Consider the following 24,533-nt stretch of genomic DNA (forward strand, 5'->3'; position numbering starts at 1 on the left):
TTCTCTGTTCTAATTTATATGTCCTTAACTTCTGTCTTATTAGCAACTCTCATTTTAGGGGAGTGCTTTTATCCTAAGCACATAATAGATGCTTAATTATTACCTGTCCCTTCTCCAGAGTTCACTACTGTCCTCACCATAGCCTACTTAGAAATACAAAGGGTTTTCCCAGTAGAATTTTCCTTCTAAATTGACTTCTGTATACTCCATGTTTAAAATGACCCCAAATGCTAGAGTGACATTTAAGGACATGATTGCAGTCAGGGGTCTTGGAATTAACATAAAGACTATACACTGTTAGCTTGGAGCCCCTCATACAATGAATGGATCCCCACCTGATCTCAAATGCCAACTTTACCATCATATATGCATGGATGCATGCAAGTTGCATCAGTTGTGTCCAACTCTTTGTGACCCTATGGACCGTAACCAGCTGGGCTTCTTTGTCCACGGGATTCTCCAGATAAGAATACTGGAGTGGGTTGCCATGCCTTCCTCCAGGGGATCTTCCTGACCCAGGGATCGAACCCATAGTCTGCTATGGTCTCTGCATCGGCAGGTAGGTTCTTTACCACTAGCATCACCTGGGAAGCCCTAAAAAGTTAGGTCACTTCCTGGACTTTACATTCTGTCTTTAACATTCTGTCCTACCAGTTTGTATATTCAGGTGCCACACTGCAGTGATTCCTGACTCTTTATGTTTTAATACCTGGTCAGGCTGCTTCTCCTTCCCCATTGCTCTTCTAGTTTACAGCTTTGCCAGTAGCAACCTTGGATCCGGCCTCTCCAATCCTCTTTCTCCTCCTCCCATCCCCTAAAATAATTCCACACTAAAACAGAACAAAACTACTCAATTTTTTATTCCTAGCGTGTTAATTTTTAAAATTAACTTGAGCAGAATTGACAGTTTTTTGATATTGAATCCTCTAATAGCATGTTATATCTTTTCATTTATTCAAATCTTAGCTGTGTTCCCATAAAGTATTTTAAAGCTTTTTCATATGTAACTTGCATTTTTAAATTAAAATTTTCCCTACTTTGTTTACTATAGCTATTTTAAATAGACTTTTTCTACTATCTCTTCTAACTTGCATATGTAGATATGAAAGTTATTGATTTCTATACCAATATTATACCATATGTATATCTATACTATGTTATAGTAACTGCAAATGCCTGTCTTATTCTTTGTTTTAATGAGAATGGCCCATTAAAAATTATGTTGGATTTGGTGACAGGTAGGTACTTTTGTTAAGTTACAAATATCCACTTGTTCCCATATTATTATATTTTTTTAATCAAGAATGGCTGTAAAATTGTATCAAATGTCAATATCTACAGTTTTTATATGATTTTTCCCCTGAAGTATATTAACACAATTAATACATGATTGAATTACCTAATGATAAACATTCTTAAATTACTATGGAAATAAATCCAGATTGATTTTGAAGTATTCATTTCATAAATGAGTTACTAGATTATGTTTCCTGTTATTTTTAATTTCTAATGCCAATATTCATGAGTGAGATTGGCTAGTTTATCTTATGATTTGTGTATTCAGGTTTTGGTATCAGTGTTAAAACTAATTTATTATCATTTTTTAATTTCACCTTTTCCTTCTCTTTCTTTGCTCTCAGACAGTTTCAAGCACTGAATTAAATACTCTTAAAACTTTAGTAGATTCTTCTTCGTGAAACTGTCTAAGCTTGGTGTTCCTCCTCACTTTGGTTCAATGTTTTTTTTAACTATTTCAATTTTTCCCCAGTTTTATTGAGATATAACTGACATTAATATTGTGAAAGTTTAAGGTCTACAATGTGATGACTTGATGCATATATATTATAAAACAATTATGACAATAAGGTTAGTTAACACCTTCATCAACTCAGTTACTACTTTGGAGGTCAATACGGTGTAATTTTTGATACAATTTTTTTAACATGGGAATTAGTCTGTTAATATTCCCCCCTACATGTTCTAAAGTCAGATTTGATACTTTAAATAAATTAGAAAATCAGTTTCAACATTAGCTATGTCTTGCATCTAACAAAAGATATATGTAATTTTTATTCCCAATCATAAAATCTTTTGTTTGAAAAATGTTGGTGATTTCCTATTAGCTATGCAATAAGAGCTAACTCTCTCACTTGGCATTGCCCGTCGGTAATCTTACTTCAGCCTCCCTCCACCACTATTCCTGTCATCACTCTTCGTGAACTCAGCATCCACTGAGCTGTTCCATCTAACACCTGCTCTGATCCTTCACAACCTTACCTCCAGTGCGCCTCAGCCACCCACTCTTAGGGACATGCTCTAGACCTAGTTGCTACATAATACCTGAACTGCAATTCTGGAGTGGTTCACTAACCAATAATCCTACAGAATTTGCTCAAGGTGTGAGAAAAAGAAAAGAATCAAGAATGTGCCCGATGATCTTGACTTAAAAATGGGTAGAAAGAAGATGTAACTTACTGAGGTGAGGAAAACTATAAAGAATCAGGTAGAATTGTTTTTTTTTTTTCCTTTTTTTCCTTTTGGAAGAGAGATGTGAGAATCACATTTGAATTTGAATCAGTTTGAGATAGCTGTAAGAGACATTTAAGTGGCGATGGACAGTAAGCAGATAAATGCATGAGTGTGGACTAGAGCTTAGAAATTTAGAAAACTTCCATGCGTGGAATTTAAGAGATAAAGTTAAGAAGTAGTATTCTAGGAATTACGAGACACACTTCAAGTCTTAGCTCTGCCACTTGCTGTATGCATCACTTGCATCTTCAAGGCATTAATTTCTTTATTTAGAAAGTGGTGAGTGGAAGACTGTTCTCTAAGATCTTTTTTGAACAGGCTGTTCATCCTCCATTCATTTAATTCAATAAATATTTACACAGAAGAACAAAACTGGAAGAATCATACTCCCTGATTCAGGCTATATTACAAAGCTGCAGAAATCAAAACAGTATGGTACTAGCACACACAAAAATAGATCAATGGGTCAGGATGAAAGCCCAGTTGAGGATCATGCGTTGAATTTAGAAGACTTACCTTTGGATCTGTTTCTTCATCCTCATCTTGGTAATCATCACAGAGGGGACTGGAGTTGGCTGCAAAGGTGGGTCCTTGGGAATAGTACTGAGAACTCCGATAGCCATCCTGCCGTAACTTATCACATTCTGCAGGAGTAGAGGCCAGGGAAGGGAGAAAGGGCTTTAAGAACCAGGATTTGCTTACTCCTTTTTATTTACCTTTTCTTGCAATATTTCTCTACATATAATAATGATTTAAAATAATAATAAAAATGATGATGAAAAGAACTAAGAGTTAGTAAAGCAGCTACCACACCTTATATGCCATGTTAATACACTTCAAAGGGACTGTTTTACACCTCTCAAAAACTCTCTGAGTCAGGGTAATTACATTACTTTTATTGAAGTATAGTTGATTTACAATGTTGTGTTAATTTCTACTGTATAGCAAGTTGACTCAGATATACAATGTATACATTCTTTTTTAACATTCTTTTCCATTATGGTTTATCACAGGATATTGAATATAATTCCCTGTGCTATGTTATAGTAGGTTGCTATTGTTTAGTCACTAAGCTGTGTCTGACTCTTTTGCGACCCCATGGACTGTAGCCTGCCAGGCTTCTCTGTCCATCGAATTTCCCAGGCAACAATACTGGAGTGGGTTGCCATTTCATTCTCCAGGGGATCTTCCCCACTTAGAGATTAAACCCAAGTCTCCTGCATTGGCAGGCAGATTCTTTACCACTGAGCCAGCTGGAAGCCTGTACACCCTATATATGACAGTTTGCATCCACTAATCTCGAACTCTCAATGCTTTCTTCCCCTACTCCCCTCCTCCTTAGCAACCACAAGTCTATTCTCTGTCTGTGAGTCTGTTTCTATTTTGTAAATAAGTTCATTTGAGTCATATTTTAGATTCCACATATAAATGATATCATATGATATGTGTCTTTTTCTGATTTACTTCACTTAGTATGATAATCTCTAGGTCTGTTTATGTTGCAGCAAATGGCAATATTTCATTCTTTTTTTATGACTGAGTAATATTCCACTGCATATATATACCAAATCCTTTTTATCCATTCATCTGTTGATGGACATTTAGGCTGCTTTGATGGCTACTGCAAACAGTGCTACTACGAAACAGGGACGCATGTATCTTTTCAAATTAAGAGTTTTGTCTAGGTGTATGCCCAGGACTGGGACAGCCGGATGACATGGCAACTAAATTTTTAGGTTTTTGAGGAACCTCCATACTGTTTTCCATACATACTATAATTTTTGACATGTAACAATTGATGACATAATTCCACATCAAAAAACGCAAGCAATTCTCATGTGAGGCTTGCCTTCTAGACTGATCAACTGGAAGTGAGAAATCATGGATTATAATCTATCATTCTGTTTTTATTTCCAATTTAATTTGATGCTAAACAGCCTATAATCACTGTGTGGAGTTTAGCACAAAGCTGGGTGGCAGTCTGAGAAGTCTTCCAGTTCACGGAGCAATGACTGGGGCCGTTGGCTGCTCAGAGACCGGGGATTCTCTTCAAGAAGGAACCACTGCACTGCTAACTCCCATCAGTTGAGGGAGAACAAAGCAAGGGTTCTAATGACATTTTAAAGTCCCAGGAGCTCTCTTATGACTTAGATACCTCAGAAAAGTATTTGCCTTGCAAAAGGATTCCCCACAGTATTGCTTTAAATATCCATCTTGCTAAAGGAAGGCGACAGGTGTTTGGTTTTGGGCAAGTTTCCTCTTTGCACAGTTTTACAAAACCACGCACCTAATAGCACAGAACTAAAGTAGGGCATCTTCAGAGCTCCCTTTTAACACTAGGATCTAAGCTGCTTCTTCAAAGAGGAGATGAGCAGCTGCTTTAGTGGAGGGATAAAAATAAAAAAATCCTCACTGTCCTGTGTTACCTATCTCATGGTAGAAGCAGAGAGTCAAATGAAAACTACACATCAGATTTTTTTTTTTAACTCCACAGAAATAGTTACAAGGCTCTTTTAGAATGCCAAGCTAACTGAAAAATTGTACAGGTAATCATAAGATAGTTAAACACTAATACTTCAGTTACTTATGGGCTGAATAATGTGTGGGCTAGACTGGCAATCCATGCTAACTAACATTGAATAAAAAAAGAAAATTAAAAAAAAATTTCTGACACCTCCAGAGTACATTTGAAAAAATGAGGATTTATAACACTAATCAAACCCTTTTCAGTGAAAAAGACTTCCACGTTTTCTCCAATATTTCACAACTTCTCTACAAAAATAAATAGTACAACCAGATTCTGTTCTCATTCCTACAGGGATGTTACATAAAGCATGATGACTAGTTTTCAAATGGTGTTCAGTACAGAGTTCTTGGATTCTGTAAATATTTTACTTTTTAAAATGATTTTAATTATTTCCTTTTGGCTGTGCTGAGTCTTCATGTTGCATGAGCTTTTTTCTCTCTAGTTGCGGTGAGCAGGACTGCTCTCCAGTTGCAGTGCACAGGCTTCTCTTGTTGCGGAGCAGGGGCCCCAGGGCACATGGGCCTCAGCAGTTGCGGCTCCCAGGCTCTAGAGCACAGGCTCAATAGTTATGGCGCACAGGCTTAGTTGCTCCATGGCATGTGGGACCTTCCCAGATCAGGGATCAAATTCGGGTCTCTGGTACTGGCAGGCAGATTCTTCACCACTGAGCCACCAGGGAAGTCTGATTTTATTTTATTTTTTTTTATCTTAAAGCTAAAATAAAACATAACACTCAACCCTATAATTCTACATGTCACTAGTTTGTATTGCTAAATTAACTTTTCTGTAGTCCTATAAACTGAAGTCTCCTAAAGATTCAGGGTGAATCTTATAAAACAAACTAATAAAACCTATTACCACTGTAAGTTACTTATCACATAATTTGGTGCTTTCAAAAATAGTTACCAAACAAAACAAAACACAAAGTTAAGGCCAAGGCCCTTTAAACCAAACCCTTTTCTTATTCAAAAAATAATCCTTTTCACCCTCGTTCACCGACCTTAAGATAGGTACAAGTCTCAAATTATAGAATTTTACAGTACTAAATAATCTGTTCTCGATATCAGGTACCATGTAAGAATGTGTTTAGAAAAGATTCCTCTGCAAGGGACTGTTAGGCTAGGTCATCTCTAAAGGTGGTATTCATTCTGATATTCTTGGCAATAATATTAAAAACATCCAAAATGTTATCATCAAAAACGACAACAAATCACAAGAGTTGGCAAGAATGTAGAGAAAAAGGAACCCCAGTGCTGTAGGTGGAAATGTAAATTGATGCAGCCAGTATGGAAAACAGTATGGCAGTTCCTCAAAAAATTAAAAACAGAACTATCACACAATTCAGCAATTCTGCTTCTGGGTATTTATCTGAAGAAAACAAAACAGTAACTCAAAGAAGATATATGTAATCCAATGTTCATTCACACGTACACACAGAGGAATATTACCCAGCCATAAAAAAGAATGAAATCTTGCCATTTGCAATAGCATGAATGGACCTAGAAGGTATTATGCAAAGTGAAATCAGTCAGACAAAGACAAATACCATACGATTTCACTTACATGTGAAATTTAAAAAACAAAACAAACAAATCGGAAACAGACTTAAAGATTCAGAGAGCAAGTGGGTGGTTGCCAGATGGCAGGGGGGATGGGGTTGGGCATAATAGATGAAGGGGATTAAGATGTACAAAATTCCAGTTATAAAATACATAAGTCTTAGGGATGTAATATACACCCTTACATAGAACATGCTCGATAATACGATAATAATTTTGCGTGGTGACAGACGTTACTAGACTTACCATGATCACTTTGCAATATATTTAAATATCAAATCAGTATGTTGTACACCTGAACCTATACAGTACATCAATTACACTTCAAAATTTTTTAATTAAAAGGAAATTAAAAATAGCCAAATGACATACCTGTTAAAGCTTATAAAACCAAAATACTGCAAAATTGTTATCCATATATTAAAATCATGAAAAGATGGCAATTGTTAGTATTCCCAGTATGTGTCATCTTTCAAGCCTAGTTTAAAGGACAATGTCTTTTCTTACCATGGTTAAATTTATGTCACAAAAATGTTTAAATAGTGCTATAACAAACTAATATCAAATGAACATGGTGCTCATCTAAGATTAAATTAGGCCATATAAATTTACGGCAGATAACCAATTTTTAAATTCTTACCAGATTAATACAATAAACTCATTAATTAATCTAAATAATTAATAAATAATCTAATTAATCCAAGAAATTCATCAGCTTCCACTGTCATTCATCTTCAACTCTAATGGGAAATCTAGGAAAATTTCCTCTTGTCAAGTTGCAGTGGCCCGCAGCTTCTAAAACCTTGGCTTTGTTCATTAAAAAGTGAGTTTATTGTCTATGGAGTGAGATATAAGCAAGTGTTGCTGCTGCTAAGTCGCTTCAGTCGTGTCCGACTCTGTGTGACCCCATAGACAGCAACCCACCAGGCCCCCCCGTCCCTGGGATTCTCCAGGCAAGAACACTGGAGTGGGTTGCCATTTCCTTCTCCAATGCATGAAAGTGAAAAGTGAAAGTGAAGTTGTTCAGTCGTTTCCAACTCTTCGCGACCCCATGGTCTGCAGCCCACCAGGCTCCTCCATCCATGGGATTTTCCAGGCAAGAGTACTAGAGTGGGGTGCCATTAGCAATCATGAATAAACAAAGACTTTTCAAACGCTACACTGATGGTAAGGGCAAGGCAAAGTATAACTTAAAGCCAGGTTATGCCAGCAACCACAGGCGGGAAACGATACTAAATGTAATAGAAGCTCCGTCTTTAACACATATGCTTCTTGCAACAGAAATTTAGAGTAAAACCATGCTATTGTTCTCACAGTACTGCTCAGATAAAGGTGTCACTGTTTGTAGTGTCCTCTGGTTTTCCAGCCACAAATTTCCTCCTCCTTTCTTTCCTGTCCAGCTATTTTCTTTAGCACAAGAACAATGGACAAATAACGTGGGTGACCAAAGTTTTAAATATAGAAGCAAAAAATACTGTCAGAGGCTTAGAGGGTTACCTAACCGTCTTACGAATTTAATACTGTTTTGTCCTCCCAACCTTCACATATTACACTATTTGTTGGATTTTCTGCTTTAATATTTTAGATATGTTGAGGGAGTCTGCTGCAAGAAGATTTAGAGTTATCTTCAAACTCATTTTCTCTACCGGAAATCCTTGATGAATTTCCATGCTCTCTGTTTTGCTCCTAAGTGTAATGAATTAGTGACAATGAGCTGGAGTATAAAGCAGTCACAAACACTTCCAAGCCCCAGGGGCTTAATACAACAAGAAGATGTTTTTATGACTCTGCATGTTCTCCCGGTCCAGGCAGTGGTGGCAGTCACATGGAGATCAAGCCGTGGGAAGATCCCCCTCAAAGAGTGCTCAGACCATCAAGCAGCAGCACTACTGGCTCTGGAAACTTCTGCCAGAAGTAACCAGGTTACTTCCTCTCCTGTTTCTTTGGATACAAGTCACACGTCCACATGTACCTTCAGAGGTGAGAAGAAGGGCAACCTTACCTCATAAGCAAGGGGAAAATCAAACTATTTCAAAACAACTCTAATGACTCCTCCAGAAACAACACCGAATCTAAGACTTCTCAGATCCTTGTCACCCATTCTCCCAACACTTGGTAAACGTTTACTTCTAATCCTTCCTATATAACGTTGAGAAATGTAGGATTTGCAATGAAAAGCTACACTTGTGTGTTTCAGTAACAGGACGTTAACCACTGGCAGGGGTGGGTGGATGGGTGGGTGGCACGGCCATGCGACAGCTCTACGGAGAAGCAGCTGAGTGTCTGTAATTCAGACAAACCAGGTACCACTCACTGCCTGTGAGACCTGGGGGACAGCATCTTATCCTCCTAGAAACTCAGATTCCACTTCTAAAGCTGAGCCATTACTTCATTTGGGAAGCTGTCATGAGAATCAGTCAACAAGTATTTCTGAGAACTCTGCTCTTTCAGGTAAGAGACTAGGTCAGCGTGCGTCAGGACTTCGTACAGAACCTTCCCACTTGGCCAGTGCTCAAAAAACACGGTCACTGATGTCAACAATTACCACGGAAGCCGTAACTACCTCAAATCCTCTCACTTTTAAAAGTCAGTAAGCAATTCCATAACAAGACCTCCCTGGCTACACAATTCTTTAAGATTCTAAGGTCTGACCAAACTGTTGGCTACATCTTGACTAAAACATCATGAGGTTGTATTTCTTCTGCATATGACACTCATACAGGGATCCTCTTACTGTCAGTGGCCTAAACATTTATTTCTAACTCCTCTCAACCCAGAAAAAGAACATAAATTTTTGAGTTGATCTAAGTACAACAACATGCGAAGAGTTGACTCATTGGAAAAGACTCTGCTGTTGGGAGGGATTGGGGGCAGGAGGAGAAGGGGACGACAGAGGAAGAGATGGCTGGATGGCATCACTGACTCGATGGACGTGAATCTGAGTGAACTCTGGGAGTTGGTGAGGGTCAGGGAGGCCTGGCATGCTGCGATTCATGGGGTTGCAAAGAGTCAGACACGACTGAGCGACTGAACTAAGCACAAAATTTATTAACCTAATCGGTTTCATGTAATGTTCAAAATTCTCCAAGCCCGGCTTCAGCAATACATGAACCGTGAACTTCCAGATGTTCAAGCTGGTTCTAGAAAAGGCAGAGGAACCAGACATCAAATTGCCAACATCCGCTGGATCATCGAAAAAGCAAGAAAGTTCCAGAAAAACATCTATTTCTGCTTTATTGACTATGCCAAAGCCTTTGACTGTGTGGATCACAATAAACTGGAAAATTCTGAAGGAGATGGGAATACCAGACCACCTGACCTGCCTCTTGAGAAACCTGTATGCAGGTCAGGAAACAACAGTTAGAACTGGACATGGAACAACAGACTGGTTCCAAATAGGAAAAGGAGTACGTCAAGGCTGTATATTGTCACCCTGCTTATTTAACTTATATGTGGAGTACATCATGAGAAACGCTGGGCTGGAAGAAGCACAAGCTGGAATCAAGATTGCCAGGAGAAATATCAATAACCTCAGATATGCAGATGACACCACCCTTATGGCAGAAAGTAAAGAGGAACTAAAAAGCCTCTTGATGAAAGTGAGAGGAGAGTGAAAGTTGGCTTAAAGCTCAACATTCAGAAAACGAAGATCATGGCATCTGGTCCCATCACTTCATGGGAAATAGATGGGGAAACAGTGGAAACAGTGTCAGACTTTATTTTTCTGGGCTCCAAAATCACTGCAGATGGTGACTGCAGCCATGAAATTAAAAGACGCTTACTCCTTGGAAGGAAGGTTATGACCAACCTAGATAGCATATTCAAAAGCAGAGACATTACTTTGCCAACAAAAGTCCATCTAGTCAAGGCTATGGTTTTTCCAGTGGTCATGTGTGGATGTGAGAGTTGGACTGTGAAGAAAGCTGAGCACTGAAGAATTGATGCTTTTGAACTGCAGTGTTGGAGAAGACTCTTGAGAGTCCCTTGGACTGCAAGGAGATCCAACCAGTCCATTCTGAAGGAGATCAGTCCTGGGTGTTCTTTGGAAGGACTGATGCTAAAGCTGAAACTCCAGTACTCTGGCTACCTGATGTGAAGAGTTGACTCATTGGAGAAGACTCTGATGCTGGGAGGGATTGGGGGCAGGAGAAGGGGATGACAGAGGATGAGATGGCTGGATGGCATCACTGACTCAATGGACATGAGTCTGAGTGAACTCCGGGAGTTGGTGATGGACAGGAAGGCCTGGCGTGCTGCGATTCATGGGGTTGCAAAGAGTCGGACACGACTGAGCGATTGAACTGAACTGAACATGAAGCCTTATACTTAGGAGCATTTTTACACTAAAATAGTATCAGCCAGATGCCTGATAAATGTATTCAATGTTTTGAAACTTCCAAAGCAAAGATAAAAAAGGATCAAGGTTTTTTGATCTGAAAGTATGTGTGCTGGGTTGAACTTTGTCCCCAGAAAAGAAATGCTGAGGTCTTAACCTCGGTACCTATGACTATGACCTTATTTACAGTCTTTCCAGATGTAAGCATGTTAAAATGAGGTCTTTTGGGTGGGTTCTAACCCAATGTGACTGATGTCCTTATGAGAAGGAAACATAGACACTGGGACCATTTGAAGATGCACTGACACAGAGGAAAGACAGCCAGGTGCAGACAGAGGCAGAGACAGATTGGAGTTAAGCTGCTGCACGAGCACACAGGGTCACCAGAAACTGGAAGAGGGTGACCACAAGAGGCTGAAAGGAGTATGGCCCTGCCAACACCCTGATTTTGGACTTCTAGCCTCCAGAATTATAAGACAATAAATTTCTATTGTTTTAAGTCACCCGGTTTGTGGCACTTTGTCATGGCAGCCCAAGGAAATCAACAAAGATGGAACCAGGAGATGCTAAGATGTGAAAGATGTTCATAAGGATCTTTGGAGAAATGGGGTGGGGTTCCCTTTGGTAGGAATCTTAGAGCATCATGGTGAAGAAACTGCAACAGGAATTGGGCATCTGGAGTTGGCTGTTTGGCTGCTGAAGAGCTGTGCAACTCTGGGCAAGAAGCATCTGTCAGCTTCAGCACCAAGCTCTAAGGTTCCAAGAAAAGTTAGCGGTTGTAGTAGGAAAAGGCAAGACGTAAAACAACTCTCAGCAGACATAGAGTTAACTGCTGTGTATTACTAATATTAACTTTGATTGAGGGTTCCCTGTGAACAAGCCATTGTTCAAAGCACTTTACGTACAGTAAATCATTTACTCTCCACAATGACCTTAAGAGATGGGGATTAATATCCACATTTTATGTACAAAGACCATGAGACACAAAGAAACTTGCTCCAGTTGGTGGAACCAATATTAGACTCCAGGTGCTCTGGCCACAAGGCTGGTGCTCTTTCCTGAGAGTGTCAACTTGCTTATGATAAGAAACTCTCCTCCTCCACGTCTCTGGTTTGTTGTTGTTGTTTAGTCGCTCAGTCGTGTCTAGTTGTTTGTGATCCCATGGACTGAAGCCCGCCAGGCTCCTCTCTGCATGGGATTTCCCAGGCAAGAATACTGGAGTGGGTTGCCATTTCCTTTTCTAGGAGATCTTCCTGACCTGTGGATTGAACCCATGTCTGCTGCACTGGCAGATGGATGCTTTAGCACTGAGCCACCAGGGAAACCCATATGTCTCTGTACCACACTTAATTATGTATAAAATAACACTGGTCTTTATCTGATGAATCAGTAATACACTTTTGGGTTTTAGAAATTAAGAAATTGAACTAGTTTTACTAGAGTTTTTTCCTATACTTAAATTTCCATAACAACAACAAAAATATAAGTACAGAATGTAGTAAGTATTGTTCATCTTAAAGAATGTTGGTATTTAAGGTTTACCACAGTTAAAATTAGAGATGGACTCTTAGCTTTTCCTCAAAGGGAAAGCATGTCTATAGGTGAAAACACTACCTATCTCATAAATAATGAAAATATTAGCAGACTCAGCATTTTAAGAAGAAACAGAAAATTCTTTGATCCCTTCTGAAAATGATTTTATAAATTCTTCAATTTATATTAATTATACATATTAATATATAATATATACTACCATCACCAGTTCCCAAACTCTCCTAGAGCTGATGGCATTCAGGGTTTACTGGCTGGCAGTGGCAGCTGCCATGCTTACAGGGAACCCAAGTCACTGCACTACTTCATGGCAGCTTCCCCCAAATCTTTTGAGGTTTACTTCAAATCCCCTTCTTCACAAAGCCTTCCCCACTTACTGCAACCTTCTGTGTGTGTGCACACGTGCACCTAAATGTCCACCCACAGATGGATGGATAAAGAAGATGTGGTATATATACACAATGGAATATTACTCAGAAAAAAAAGAATGAAATAATGCTATTTGCAGCAACATGGATGGACCTTTAGATTATTAACCTAAATTTGGAAAACTCAGCAGTGGCCACAGGACTGGAAAAGGTCAGTTTTCATTCTAATCCCAAAGAAAGGCAATGCTAAAGAATGCTCAAACTACCACACAATTGCACTCATCTCACACGCTAGTAAAGTGATGCTTAAAATTCTCCAAGCCAGGCTTCAGCAATACATGAACTACGAACTTCCAGATGTTCAAGCTGGTTTTAGACAAGGCAGAGGAACCAGACATCAAATTTTCAACATCTGCTGGATCATCAAAAAAGCAAAAGAGTTCCAGAAAAACATCTACTTCTGCTTTACTGACGATGCCAAAGCCTTTGACTGTGTGGATCACAATAAACTGTGGAAAATTCTGAAAGAGATGGGAATACCAGACCACCTGACCTGCCTCTTGAGAAACCTGTATGCAGGCCAGGAAGCAACAGTTAGAACTGGACATGGAACAACAGACTGGTTCCAAGTAGGAAAAGGAGTATGTCAAGGCTGTATATTATCACCCTGCTTATTTAACTTATATACAGAGTACATCATGAGAAACACTGGGCTGGAGAAGCACAGCTGGAATCAAGATTGCTGGGAGAAATATCAATAACCTCAGATATGCAGATGATACAACCCTTATGGCAGAGAGTGAAGAGGAACTAAAAAGCCTCTTGATGAAAGTGAAAGAGGAGAGTGAAAAAGTTGGCTTAAAGCTCAACATTCAGAAAACTAAGATCATGGCATCTGGTCCCATCACTTCATGGCAAATAGATGGGCAAACAATGGAAACAGTGGCTGACTTTATTTTTCTGGGCTCCAAAATCACTGCAGATGGTGATTGCAGCCATGAAATTAAAAAACACTGACTCCTTGGAATGAAAGTTATGACCAACCTAGATGGCATATTAAAAAGCAGAGACATTACTTTGCCAACAAAGGTTCGTCTAGTCAAGGCTAATGTGTGAGAATTGGACTATAAAGAAAGCTGAGCACTGAAGAATTGATGCTTTTGAACTGCGGTGTTGCAGAAGACTCTTGAAAGTCCCTTGGATTGCAAGGAGATCCAACCAGTCCATCCTAAAGGAGATCAGTCCTGGGTGTTCACTGGAAGGACTGATGTTGAAGCTGAAACTCCAATACTTTGGCCACCTGATGCGAAGAGCTGACTCATTGGAAAAGACCCTGATGCTGGGAAAGATTGAGGGCAGGAGGAGAAGGGGACGACAGAGGATGAGATGGTTGGATGGCATCACCGACTCAATGGACATGGGTTTGGGTGAACTGCGGGAGCTGGTGATGGACAGGGAGGCCTGGCGTGCTGCATTTCATGGAGTTGCAAAGAGTCAGACACGACTGAGCGACTGAACTGAAGTCAGAGAAAGACAAATAACATGTATCACTTATATATGGAATCTTAAAATATGATACAAATGAACTTATTTATAAAACCAGAAAGAGATTCATAGACATAGAAAACAAACTTATGGTTACCAAGGGGAAAGGTGAGGGGAAGAGATAAATCAGGAATTTGGAAATTATATGTATACATTACTATATACATAAAACAGATAATAAGGACCTAGTATATGCTCAATATTTTGTTACATATATGTGAGAAAAGAATCTGAAATATATATACAATAAGAACATACACAAATATAACTGAATCACTTTGCTGTACAACCAAAACTAACACAAAATTGTAAACCAACTCTACTTCAAAAAAAAATAACTTAAACTTTTTTATTTACAAAACAGAAATAGAAACAAACTTATGGTTACCAAAGGGGATAACAGGGGTGGATGCAAGAGATAAATTAGGAGTTTGGGATTAATAGATATGCACTACTATATATAAAACAGGTAAACCACAGGACCTATTGTTTAGCAAAGGGAACTATATTCAACATCTTGTAATAATCTATAATGGAAAAGAATCTGAAAAATGTAATTTAATTATAAAATATAATTTAATCACTTTTCTGTACACTTGAAACTAATACAATACTATAAATTAACTGTATTTTAATTAAAAAAAAAAAAAGAAACAGAAAACAAGCACTGCTGCATTAAAAGCCAGAAGGACCAGTTAAAAAAGGCTGTTTTGTCATTTTTCAGGTTGTATGGATAGTGGTGGTATATACGAGTATGAACTGCTAGGAAAGTGTCTAAACATTCAGGTCAAAAGCACACTGCTGGTATTTCACAACACTACAGCATTTTAGACATACCATACTTTAAAATCTGAATGTGGTTTCTTTCTAACAGTATTAAATCTTTCATAATCCTCCTCCTATAATTCAAGGTCATTAACAACTGGGAGGACTCCAGTTCCAAAGTTAATTATAAATAATGGCCACGATGTACTGCTTCAGTGAGAATGTCCCGTGATGAAGCACAGTCTAAACAACTCTTTTTTTCACATCACTGATTTTTAAAGCCATTACTCCTGACACTTAATAAATGCATTATTTTCTAAACTGAAAGCCCTTGGCCATCATTATTTGATTTGTGTGTAAAATATTTCTGTGTGAACTGAAGGAAAGCAGATATTATACCTGTCTTATGGATTATGAGACACAAATGTTTTACATTTCTGGTAGATCCAGGTTTCCAAACTTCTATCCCAGTTATTTATCCATCAGATTATCAGTGACAGGGCTGAAAGCCAGTTCTTATATTATATCTTTGTCTGGTACCAGAGGGCTGAGAACATGGATGACTACAAACATATATTTAGAAGAAAATCAATAATCAATTCCAGTCCAACAGCTGTATCAGGTCTTACACAGCTAAAGATTCTAGTTTGAGCTTTCATTTAACAAGCAACATAGGAAAAATTTTACTGCACTCAAATATTATGCTCTGTGAACATTAGGGAAGTTATTTTCTTTCTGAAAATAAAATCAAAATGCATTTCAAAGTAGAAGGAATCTGCCTTCTAGTACATTTATTGCGTCTGGCAATCCTGAAGAGGAAATCATACTGATATTGTAGTTAAGATTCTACCTTGCCAGTCATGTACACTGGATTTTCCAAAATTACATTTGGACTGTCCATAAATTCTTTTCTTTAAAGCAGCTAAGCCCACTTCAAAGCGGCTAGCTGTACTTTAATTTATTGAAATTGTCTTTAAGAATCAACAAATTAGAACATAATTAAGGGACTATAAATGGTCAAAAGTTTTTTAAGTTACTCAGTTACTTGCAGCATATCAAGTGAGCTGAAAAGCTATGTTAAATCTTAAAGATATCATGGATTTAATATAGATACTTTCAACGGATATTGTCCTAGATAATTTGAGAGCAATTATAAATAATAGATTCCAAATAAATATAACTTTTTGGTTTACTATTATACTAATGATCCATTCTTTTCTTCCCTCTCCCCTTAAGAGTAATTGTTTGTATATAGTTATACAGGAATACTTACAATGATATAAAAGTATATTATTATATATGAAGTATTAAATCCAAATTTATCTTCCAATACATCCATGTTTGAGTCCATAAGATGCCTTCTTTATCAATTATCATGTCAATGATACTTTGCATCCAAAGTACCATAAAATATGAAAGGAGAAAATATATGGCTTTAAGGAGTAAGCCCAAGTCTCTCTAAAAGTTCCAAAATCTCTCCTCTCTTCATGTCTTAATGGTGCATGGACATGATGCACCGTTGGACATAATGCTCCAATGAACAAAATGCTCCAGGTGCTAGAGTATAATTTATTAACTGCGTGCAAGAAAGAGATGGCCAATCAGAAAATATGCCAATAATCACCCACGTTTCAAGGAAAAGGAAGCTTCCTGGAAGGAGATGAATCAATTCATTCAAGTAACCTTCTGCTAACAGCCAGGGAGATGAATGGTCGTGGCCAAGATCTTAAACTCTGGCAGTGAACAGCTGTGTGTTTGAATCTTAGCTTACAATGAGCTAGTGAAACTGAAAGGCGTACAACTTTCAAGGTGTTTACAATTTGGTGGACTGATTAAACAAGTTCACATGACAATTTACAGAGCAGGGTCCTCCCGATGAAGGCGCATCCGAATCCCCTGGGGGCTTGTTAACCACTTGGCTGACCTGAGTGTCTGACTCAGTAGGTCTGCATTGGAGCCTGAGAACTTACACTTCCAATCAATTCCTAGGTGATATTCCTGCTGCTGGTCTGGGAGCCACACTACAAGAAAACTGTTTCAGAGGAAAGTAAGTAGCCACAGAGAAGGAGAACCAAAATGAAAGGTTCTTGATGTGAAATCCATGAACCCATTTAGGGCAGGTATAAAGTAAAAGGAAAAGCCTTCCATTTGATGGAGGTGCTAGGTGAGGCTCCTGAAGACCAGAATTTTCCTCCTTATTCCAGGTGAGAAAAGGTAAAAGGCCCAAGGGGAAAAGAGGGTTTATTTTATTTAAGTGTTTCTTTTATTTTGCCATGATGATCCACACTCACCAATGGAATAACTAGAGAGGAAGATGGGGAACGAAGGATGAAGAAGAATTTAGCTGATAGAGTATAGAGAGCACTGTGGAAGAAGAAATGCTTTATCTGGTATCTACTTTCTTTTCAGGCCACTTCCACTTCTCCCTTGATTACTGCGGTCATCTCCACCCAATGTCCTGGGTCACTCCAATTCTTTTACTTTGAACTTTTAACACAGAACCAAATTGAACCACTTAAAAAGTATGGGTCACATTATGTCACTCCTGAGCTCAAACTTCTCCAATGGCTTCCCAGGCCCTGAAAGTAAAAGCCGATGTCCTCCTAAAGAAGTCTAAGTGAAAGTCACTCAGTCGTGTCCAACTCTTTGTGACCCTGTGCACTGTACAGTCCATGGAATTCTCTAGGCTAGAATACTAGAGTGGGTAGCCTTTCCCTTCTCCAGGGCATCTTCCAAACCTAGGGATTGAACCCAGGTCTCCTGTATTGCAGGCGATTCTTTACCAGCTGAGCCACAAAGGAAGCCCTAGAATACTGGAGTGAGTAGCCTATCCCTTCTCCAGTTGATCTTCCTGACCCAGGAATCAAACAAGGCTCTCCTGCATTGCAGGTGGATTCTTTACCAACTGAGCTATGAGGGAAGCCCTAAAGGTGCCTAAGCCACACACGATTTACTCATTGTAGGTGGCCAAGAGTTCACTAAATGAATGAACCTTCAGTGCTTGAAAGGGCCCTGTGATTATGTGATAGGGGGGCTGTCCCTAGCCCTCACCCAGGTGCATTTTATCTTTGGCCATACTTTTTATCTTAATTTACCCAAAGCATGTGACCTGCCTATCTGGTACACCAAAGATGTCATCAATGTTTATTAAGCACAATTGATACATATGGGTTAAGGCCAGCATAAACACAGAATTTAATGGGTGAGGGGCACCTATTATACATATGTTCAGTAAATAAGAGGATGAGGGAAGAGCAGGTAGAGAAGATGATGCTCCCTGCTCTATTAGGGTTATCTATCCAAGAAAATTTGGTCCCAGTAGAACTTTAGAGACACTGACCAAATCCAACATCACAATACTTACTCCATCATGGGCAACTCTTGTGATTTCTGGTCAGATAGAACAGATGTCACAGGAAAGCTCCCAGAGAGGTTCTGGGAAGGAGTAAGGTGGAAAAGAGGGCTTCCTGTGTGATTCAGACAGTAAAGAAACTGCCTGCAATGCAGGAGACCTGGGTTCGATACCTGGGATGGGAAGATCCTCTGGAGAAGGGAAGGGCTACCCACTCCAGTATTCTTGCCTGGAGAACTCCATGGACAGAAGAACCTGGCAGGCTGCAGTCCATGGGGTCGCAGAGTCAGATATGACTGAGTGACTAATATTTTCACAAGGTAGACAAGAGATGGTGGAAAAGCTGCCTTTGAAGTAAATGGGTTCCACCAAGGGAGGGGGGAAATGTCAAGCAAACTTCTGAATTCATACACCTAATACTTACTTTAGAACAATTCCAAATGACTTCTCATTTCAATCTACTTAGTGTGTTTGGGGAGATAAAGTGGTCAGGACCTGGAAGGTGGAGTACCTTGAGAACACGTACCATTAATTGTATCACCAGCTCAACAGTCACACAGGAAAAGAATCTGCTGACTAATACACTGAAAAGCCATTGAAAAGAGTCTCCTCCCTCCATATCCTGGGACAAGTATCTCCTTCAATGACTAATATTAAACACCATAGGCACTGTCATTTATGCAAAAGGGCAAAAAGAGGTCATATTGATTGATATTCTCCCTCTATAGTTAATTTCTATTAGAGTGGAATAAAACCATCCCTAAACACTTAGGGATTAAATATTAAAATTCACCGCACTGGATAAAACTGTTAGCTTTATTTTTCACTGCAAACCATGAAAAGAATTATTCCTCAAATGTTATTTTCCATGGCAGAAAACTGGCTTTTAACATTACTTTTCTTCATATAGCCAAAATCATTTAAGGAGACTTGAAGAACTAAATCTGACTTAAATTAAGGTGAAAGCTTTCTCGTACCTATGATAAATGTGAGGATATGGGTGTGCAAGTCCTAGCTGAGCACCACCAGAGCACAACCAAATTGGAGGTGATCTCATTTCACTTCAGAATGAAAAAGCCCTATCACTGGCAGCCGTGGAGCATCACCAAGGTTACTCAATATCAAATAACTTGCAAAGAGTCTAAACCAACACCAGGGACTTCAGTTGCATGGGGAATGATAACAAACCTTATCCACAGTACCTTCAAAGTAGCATTTTTATGCTGCACTGGGCGAAAATATAGCAGCCGCTCAAGTTACTCAGTTTATCGGGAATTAAACTGGAATTGCTGAAACAGCAGACTGGCCACGAACACAAAAACAAAACAAAAAGCCTTTTGTTCAAACCATCCATGGTGCTTTGTTAAGACCTGGATCATTCAAATGACTGTCTACGCTATTCTATCTTTTGTGTGTTGCTTGCTATTAAAGGCGACAGGTCTCTTTACCCACTGAAAAAGCACAGATTGTTCCTTTTTCCTTTGTTCTTGCATCTGACTTCCCTCACACAGGTTAACTACCCGTTCAGGGTTACCATACCCAGAGTTAGTATTATAAAAAATTTTGTGTGCCACTGAATCCAACAAGAGAGGTTAAGCCACTCCTTTGTGTATCATTCCATTCTCTTAATTTTTTATTTTTGTCTTGCACTTCATTTTTCTCAATAGGGAATTTAATCCATTGTTTCATCATGTTGCGCAACTTTCCCTAAGGACAAAAATTCCAAAGGAAGTACAATAAAATACTAAACATTACCAAAAAAAAAAAAAAAGTCTTTAATAACATTACCATTTGGCTTTGAAAAGTCAAACTAATTACATTCACAAGCACTGAACCAGTCAGCTCCAATGAAGTCATCCTTCTCACCAAGGAACTGGCCACACAGTGGGGGCCACATTTCTATCAAGACTCTAATAAATAACGTCAATGTTTTTTTGCCCCATCTCAAAACATGCTTTCTCCAGTTTTCTGTCTGGGAGTTGGAAGTCAAAACCTGACCTCTGCCTGTGCCCGTTCACTGCCTTCTGACTACTGAGGGAATATGATCCCTTTATAATATAATATAATAAAACAAAATACAATATGCTCTCTTTATAATATTTGCAACCTTTCGTCCTCCTGTGGGCTCTTTTGTCTAAAAGCATGTTTTAACTGGCTCTAGTTTTTAAAACAAGTAATAGTACTACTTTTAGCCTGCGACTACCTCAAAATACTCTTTGCCTTGGCAACATCATTTATTTTATTTCTTTAAAAAACTTACTTATATTATTATTTTTCTGCTTATTAAAATAATTATCTCATGACACCTGGCTTCTTAAATCCACAGACCCCCTGGAAACCACTCTTTTGACAGTCACCAATGGCCACCTCCTGACCAATTCAGTAGCCTTTCTTCCAACTCTGCCTGTCCCTGAGGACCACGACCAAGGCCCCATCCTGATTTGCTGTCTTCTTCCGCAGTTACTCTTTTCCCAACTTCTTCCCAAGCCCCTAAAATAAGAGCCTCCCAGGCTCAACCTTCACCACTGCTCTCTCTGTATCTCTCGTCTCCAGTCTCCTCGCTCCCACATTCTCACCAGTTGTTCCCCAGCTACGACTGATCTTCCTCATGAGTTTGAGATGACTATTCCAGGACCTCCACAGACACAACAGTATTTACAGTACCAAGCGCTGGGGTCACACAAATGACAAGAAAAGGTCCTGCTCCCAAGGGTCTTGCTGACAGGTGGGCGATAAACATGTGAACACAATTACTAGCAGTTGATCGGAGGGGTGTAAGGTTCTGTGGGCATGTGTGGAAAAGTGGGGAAGGGATGTCTGGGTCTGCCCTGAGGAGTCCAGGAAAGTGCTATGGGAACCCAGGCAGCCACCAGCTGATCCTCACAAGGGCAACAGGAGTTGGCCAGGTGTGAGCGGTTGTGGTTCAGAAGGGAGAGGAAGTGGATTGAGACATGTGTGGACAGACAGAAAGGGCAACACAAGCCAGCTTTCCAACGGAAGGACTTTATCCTTATGTGTGAGGCACAAAGTGAAGACTTTGGGAGGAGGAACACAGCAGCACAGGGGAGAAAGGGTCATCTGGTAGGTGAGGCTGGACAAATGGGGAAGATCAGGAAGGTTCTCAGGTGCCACAGAGGTTATGTTTTATTCTGCCAAAGGTGGGAAGCTGGTAAAGAATTTTTAGTGAGAGGCATGATCAGATTTGTGTTTTAAAGACAACACCCAGCGACAAGGGTGCGGGCTCAATGATACCATTATCAACCTTGTCAGAGAGCTATTCATACACTTATCTCTGACTGGGTGTAAACTAGGAAAGCAGCCATGTCGATTCATCTCTGACTCTGCTGCAGCTTCCAGCCCAGCACCTCATTTGCTGGATGCACTTAGCAGTTTTTGTGTCAACACAAACTTAGATTCTAGACAACTCAGGGCTTGCATTTAGCTGTGAATTCTACTTTTGTGTCAAAAAACCCCATACATATCACCCTTAAGCAGTTAAGTACTGAGAGGCCAATCAGAATTTTGGAGCTTAGAAGGGAACTTAGAGACTAAAAAAAAGTTCTTTTCCTGAGGGAGAAGCCAAGTACAAAAATGGGATACGATTTTCCAACATCTTCCAGGCTATAGGCAGCACTAGAATCACAATTCTGGCTGCCTATCTCATTTTTCGGAACAGGTGATAACAGCAAAAGATGGCAAGGCCGCTGTGGTTCAGGGAAGATGAGACAATTGCACATCCTACTTCTGTGCAGTGTTTCCCACAATAGAGAGCCACTCCACCCCCACGCTCTCCACTCTATGCCTATTTTTGTTTAAACTAGAAAACAAGTTAAAATTCTATATGAGTGAGTGTAATTTAATGTTTCTTACTTATAACATTGGTATATTTAGTATTTCTAATCCCTTATCTTTCTTTCCTTTGTCCCTTTTATAACCTGAGTCTTATTACCATGTTTTTTAAGTTCAGTTCAGTTCAGTCGCTCAGTCGTGTCCGACTCTTTGCGACCCCATGAATTGCAGCACGCCAGGCCTCCCTGTCCATCACCCACTCCCAGAGTTCACTCAGACTCACATCCATCGAGTCAGTGATGCCATCCAGCCATCTCATCCTCTGTTGTCCCCTTCTCCTCCTGCGCCCAATCCCTCCCAGTATCAGAGTCTTTTCCAATGAGTCAACTCTTTGCATGAGGTGGCCAAAGTACTGAAGTTTCAGCTTTAGCATCATTCCTTCTAAAGTACTAATGACTTATTATAACCCTAAAATAAGCACCAAAGCCTATTAGGATGAAACAATGATTACTGATGTTCATTACATACAATGTCTAATGATGAAGCTTCCTTTATTTCCCTTAAACATGTTTGAATTTTAATGAAATCAAGAATGAGTGAAGAGAAGTTTGCAGGTGCAACAGGGAAGTCACCAACTTTAGTCTATTTTGCATTTCTTAAATTAATTGGCTGAAGAAACTAAATCTGCCTTGAGGCTCTGATTTGCAAAGTGAACTCCGTCCCAATGACCTTTTCGGAAGTTGAGGGCAGCTAAAGAAGCATCAGAGATAGGCCCTTGGGATCTGAGATCAAAACAGGCCAGCATGGGCTGGGTGAGAAACCTGACTTGGAGTTCTTGGCAGAGTTATCTATAAACTGTAAAGGAGCTATCAATTAATCCCTTAACTTCCATAAATCCTGGTTTATCATATACAAAATAAAGTGAAAGTCACTGGGTCATGTCCAACTCTTTGTGACCCCATAGACTATACAGTCCATGGGATTCTCCAGGCAAGAATACTGGAGTGGGTAGCAGTTCCCTTTCCCAGGGATCTGCTCAACCCAGGGATCGAACCCAGGTCTCCCACATTGCAGGCAGATTCTTTACCAGCTGAGCCACAGGGAAACCCAAGAATACTGGAGTGGGTAGCCTATCCCTTCTCCAGTGGATCTTCCTGACCCAGGAATTGAAGCAGGGTGTCCTGCATTGCCAGTGGATTCTTTACCAACTGAGCTATCAGGGAAACCCCTAAAAGAAATGGGATTCAAATGCAGAGGGGATTAACCAGAGGACCAGGGAGGGGCCTTCTGCTCTAGCATCCTGGGTATCTTTCAGAGACTGATGGGGCGTGGAGGAAAAGGCGTCTTGCTCATGTGGATGAAGTGAACGTGTCTGTGAGCGTCACTGTCATCTGATGATATCTGTCTTTTGTTCTCTTCCTCTCTCCCTCCTCCCCAGTGTCTATCTCTGGAGTATAATGGCTGGGAGGGAGAGTGTCAGCTAAATCATGACAGCATCTGGGAAAGAGGACTGAAAGTTCTATCTGTATCCCACTGCACTTATATAAAAGACACTCCTCCACAAACACCTTCTGCTTCCACATTGAGGGACAGGTACTTTGAGATACTATAAATAAGTTGGTCTTATTCCCATGAAAATAGGTATTGGGATCTTTATCTTACAGATAAAAAACAAGTTCAAAATCTTAAAGAGACACACTCAAAATTAAACTCAAACAATATATTCCTAGTATACAACAGAGGCAGGACGTGAACCTAAACATCATCCATGTACTTTTCATGAAACCTGGCCTTTTCCTATTAGAAAGCAAGAACAACAAGAGGTTTCTGGCAGTCAGATCATGCTCTATTTTTGACCAAAATAATAGCACCATAGGATTCCTTAGTGGCTCAGATGGTAAAGAATCTATCTGCCTGCAATGCAGGAGACCCAGGTTCAATCCCTGGGTCAGGAAGATCCCTGGAGAAAGAAATGGCAACCCATTCCAGTATTCCTGCCTGGAGAATTCCATGGACAGAAGAGGCTGGCAGGCTACAGTCCATGGGTTGCAGAGAATCAGACATGACTGAGCAGCTTTCACTTCACTTCACATTACCAAGGGTTAGACACGTGTCTTCCAGGAAGTCCTGTGAAGAATGCCACAGGATCCCAAGAAGGGACTCTACAGCCAAAACCCATGGACCCATGTGCCCAACGCACACAGATGTCACC

General features: G+C 39.8%; 1 protein-coding gene across 5 annotated transcripts in view; it reads right to left on the minus strand.

Moving 5' to 3' along the window:
- NHSL1 (NHS like 1) overlaps window positions 1–24,533 on the minus strand; it is a 152,296-nt gene that overhangs the window by 34,434 nt on the left and 93,329 nt on the right. For all 5 annotated transcript variants that reach the window (XM_061428120.1, XM_061428118.1, XM_061428122.1 and 2 more), the window contains exon 3: window positions 3,046–3,173. In XM_061428120.1, coding sequence (XP_061284104.1) covers window positions 3,046–3,173 — 128 coding nt within the window. The remainder of the gene's footprint in view (window positions 1–3,045; window positions 3,174–24,533) is intronic.

This window comes from Bos javanicus, chromosome 9 (genome assembly GCF_032452875.1).
Source record: "Bos javanicus breed banteng chromosome 9, ARS-OSU_banteng_1.0, whole genome shotgun sequence".
Classification (NCBI taxonomy): Eukaryota; Metazoa; Chordata; class Mammalia; order Artiodactyla; family Bovidae; genus Bos; species Bos javanicus.